A 3573-nucleotide genomic window follows, 5' to 3' on the forward strand; every position below is an offset into this window, starting at 1 on the left:
CAAATTAAGAGAAGAATATGCGGTCCATTATGCGGTCGCATAACACTTTTGCGATCCGCATAATAACCGCACAATTCCAGTTGAAGAAGCTTCTCAATATGTCTGTGATGGGAAAATACGGTCGCATAACAGATATGCGGACTGCATAACATATACGCGGTGGAAGCCTGAAACTGGCCATTTACAAGTCTACAACGAGAATGAAGGTTATGCGGACTGCATACATGGTCTGCGACGATTATGCGGTCGCAAAAGCTATTTGTAGGGGCAATTTTGTCCGATTTTGACCACGATTTTTAGTCCACTATAAAAAGAATAATTGGGGTTTTGTGGGGTATTCTAGTCTGAAAAAGGTCCTACATTGAGAGCATTGAATACTCCATTAATTTGGAAGCTTGTGAAGAAAGAATCTTGCACTTTTGTAAGATTTATGACTTTATTTATTACTTTGTTCTTGTATTTTAGCATGAGTAGCTAGTTTTGAAATTACTAATTAGTGTGTGCTTTACTTTACGTCTTCTTCTATTCCATCACACTTTGCTTGTTTTTCTTGGTGTTGATAGGAAAACATGGCCGAATATGAGGATGAAGAAAATCCTTTTGCGGACATAGATGAGTACATTGAGGATACAAATGCTATTGTACCTCCGAGAGTTGACGCTCGCACTTTCAAGGTGGAAGACGGTTTAATCCTAATGCTCAAAGCAGAGGGGTTTTTCAGAAATTCCACTGATGATGATCTGACACAACATCTCAGAAAATTCTTGGGTGTGTGTGTGATGCACAAGCAGAACAACGTCTCAGATGATGCCCTAAGATTGAGGGTGTTCAATTACTCACTGACTGGAGAGGCGAGGAAATGGATTCAAAATCTACCACCAAACTCAATCCATTCTTGTCCTAGGCTTGTCTGAGCATTCCTAGCTAAATGGTTCCCGCTAAGCAAGAAATCTGAGCTCCGGGATTAAAAAAAAATTTCAAGCAACTACCGGGAGAACATCTACATGAGGCATGGGATCGATTCAAGTTATATTTGGTGAGGTCGCCGAATCACGGTTTTCCGGATTCTATCTTGTTGGAGAAATTCTACATGGGTTTGGATGCTATGAACCAATTTATAGCCAAGAATGCAGCTGATGGATCTTTTATGGATAAAACATTTGCGAGGATCACACAAATCCTTGACAAATGGCAAAACATAACCAAGCTTGGCACTCAGAGGACACCACAGGTGGAATTGCATACGGTACTCCTTCCTTAACCAACATGATTAAGGAGAACCATGAAAGAGATCAAGTAAATGTCGGGCTTGCCACCAACATCAATGTGTTGACAAAGATGTTCACTGAAAGCCAAACAAAAAAGGTAAATATGGTGGAAGATGTTCAACCCACATCAAATGAAGATTATGAGGAAGCAAATTATGTCAACAACTCCCAAGGAGGTTATCAAAGGCAACAATACCAAGGTTCAGGACAACAAAACCAATGGAGTCCTAACCCGTAAGGGCAAGGCAACCAACAGTGGCAAAATAACCAAGGTAGTTCGAATCAAGGGAATTGGAGTAACAACAACAACAACTTTTCAAATTGGAGTTCAAACCCTTATGTTCCACTAAAGGGGCAATATTCAAATCAAGGTTCCTCAAGTGATTCCAAGTTGGAAAACATGCTTGAGCGGGTATTGCAAAATCAAGATAGGTCCGACACTTCAATGAGGAATATGACCGATCTTGTCGGCTCTCATACCGCATCAATTAAAAAGTTGGAGATGCAATGAGAGATCTCTCAAAAGAACAAAATCCAAACCAAAAGGGTACACTCCCAAGTGACACAATTGCAAACTCAAAGGGTAGTGGGAGTGGTCCAACTTCTCATTGCAGGGAAATTACAACTCGGAGTGGGAAAGTACTTCAAGGAGAGAACGAACAAGTGGTCGAAGTGGAAGATTCCGAAGAAGAAGTTGAGGCACAAGTTGAGGTGCCAATTGTTGTCGAAGCTAAAAAGGTCCCGGAAGAGTTGAAAGTTCAAGAAGTGAACCGGGAAGAGGATAAGGAAAAGGTGAAAGAGACACCGAAACTCTAGCACCACTTCCTAGACCTCCTCCTCTCCCTCAAAGACTTGCTAGGAAGGTGGATGATAGCAAACTCGAGAAGTTCTATGATATTCTAAAGCAATTATCGGTAAATGTTCCATTTGTGGAAGCATTTCAAGAGATGCCGGGTTTTGCTAGGTATTTGAAAGACTTGATCACCAGAAGAAAACCACCAAGAATGAAGTGGTGAATGTGACTCACCGGGTTAGTTCCATCATTGCAACAACCAGCGTTCAAAAGAAAGAAGACTCGGGAGCTTTTATAATTTCATGCACTATTGGGGCACGCGATTTTGCAAGAGCTCTTTGTGATAATGGGGCTAGCATCAACTTAATGCCTCTTGCTATTTACAAGCAACCGGGGTTAGGTATGCCGAGGCATACAAGTATAAGGTTGCAAATGGCCAATCGTTCAATAAAAAGACCGGTGGGAATTGTTGATGATGTGCTTGTGAAAGTGGGAAAGTTCCTCCTCCCCGTCGACTTTGTGATCCTTGATTGTGCCGTTGACAAAGAGATACCTATCATCTTGGGGAGACCATTTCTTTCCACCGGAAGAGCACTTATGGATTCGGAACGAAATGAGATCAAGTTCTGAGTCAATGATGAAGAGGTCACATTCCAAGAGAGCAAGGGTATGATGTTACCAAATGCATATGAAAGCATCTCAGTCATTGATGTTGTTGATGAGGTAGAAGACGCAATTGAGATGAAGATGGAAGAACAATGCCTTGGTGAGGCATTGGCGGCTATTTTGGTAATTTTTGATGGAGAGGATACGGAGGGGTACATGGAATCGGTGAATGCATTAGAAGGACTTGGGTCCTACACTTATGCTCCAAAGAAACTTTCTCTTGACTTAGAGAATAGAGTCACTCGTCCCGCCAAGCCTTCAATTATTGAACCGCCGCAACATGACTCAAGCCCCTTCCACCGCACTTGAGGTATAAATTTCTTGGCTCTACTGACACTCTACTGGTAATCGTTTCTTCTTTGTTGAATGATGTGCAGGTAGAACAAATGTTGAATGTCTTGAGGGAGCAACAATCGTTTCTTCTTTGTGATAATGGGGCTAGCATCAGTTTAATGATTCGTGCTATTTACAAGCAACCGGGGTTAGGTATGCTGAGGCCTACAAGTATAAGGTTGCAAATGGGCGATCATTCAATAAAAAGACCGGTGGGAATTGTTAATGATGTGCTTGTGAAAGAGGGAAAGTTCCTCCTCCCCGCCGACTTTGTTATCCTTGATTGTGTTGTTGACAAAGAGATACCTATCATCTTGGGGGGACCATTTCTTTCCACCGGAAGAGCACTTATGGATTCGGAACGAAATGAGATCAAGTTTCGAGTCAATGATGAAGAGGTCACATTCCAAGCGAGCAAGGGTATGAAGTTGCCAAATGCATATGAAAGCATCTCAGTCATTGACGTTGTTGATGAGGTAGAAGACGCAATTGAGATGAAGATGGAAGAACAAT

At 42.0% G+C, this 3573-nt stretch overlaps 1 protein-coding gene across 1 annotated transcript; it reads left to right on the forward strand.

Annotated features, from left to right (window-relative positions):
* Positions 1-1775: 1775 nt before the first annotated feature.
* Positions 1776-2691, forward strand: LOC109209582. Its single transcript, XM_019372889.1, has 3 exons — positions 1776-2060; positions 2174-2232; positions 2325-2691. Exons 1-3 carry the CDS (start codon positions 1776-1778, stop codon positions 2689-2691), a joined length of 711 nt encoding a protein of 236 aa, XP_019228434.1.
* The last annotated feature ends 882 nt before the right edge of the window (positions 2692-3573 follow it).

The sequence above is a fragment of the Nicotiana attenuata genome, unplaced genomic scaffold (assembly GCF_001879085.1).
Source record: "Nicotiana attenuata strain UT unplaced genomic scaffold, NIATTr2, whole genome shotgun sequence".
Taxonomy (NCBI): Eukaryota; Viridiplantae; Streptophyta; class Magnoliopsida; order Solanales; family Solanaceae; genus Nicotiana; species Nicotiana attenuata.

Bases quoted from the DNA above. Each gene is read 5' to 3' on its own strand.
- LOC109209582 (XM_019372889.1), top strand. From the start codon at position 1,776: ATGAGAGATCTCTCAAAAGAACAAAATCCAAACCAAAAGGGTACACTC. The intron at 2,061-2,173 runs GTGAAAGAGACA...GATATTCTAAAG, and splicing joins GGGAAGAGGATAAGGAAAAG to CAATTATCGGTAAATGTTCC. The intron at 2,233-2,324 runs GTATTTGAAAGA...TGCAACAACCAG, and splicing joins GAGATGCCGGGTTTTGCTAG to CGTTCAAAAGAAAGAAGACT.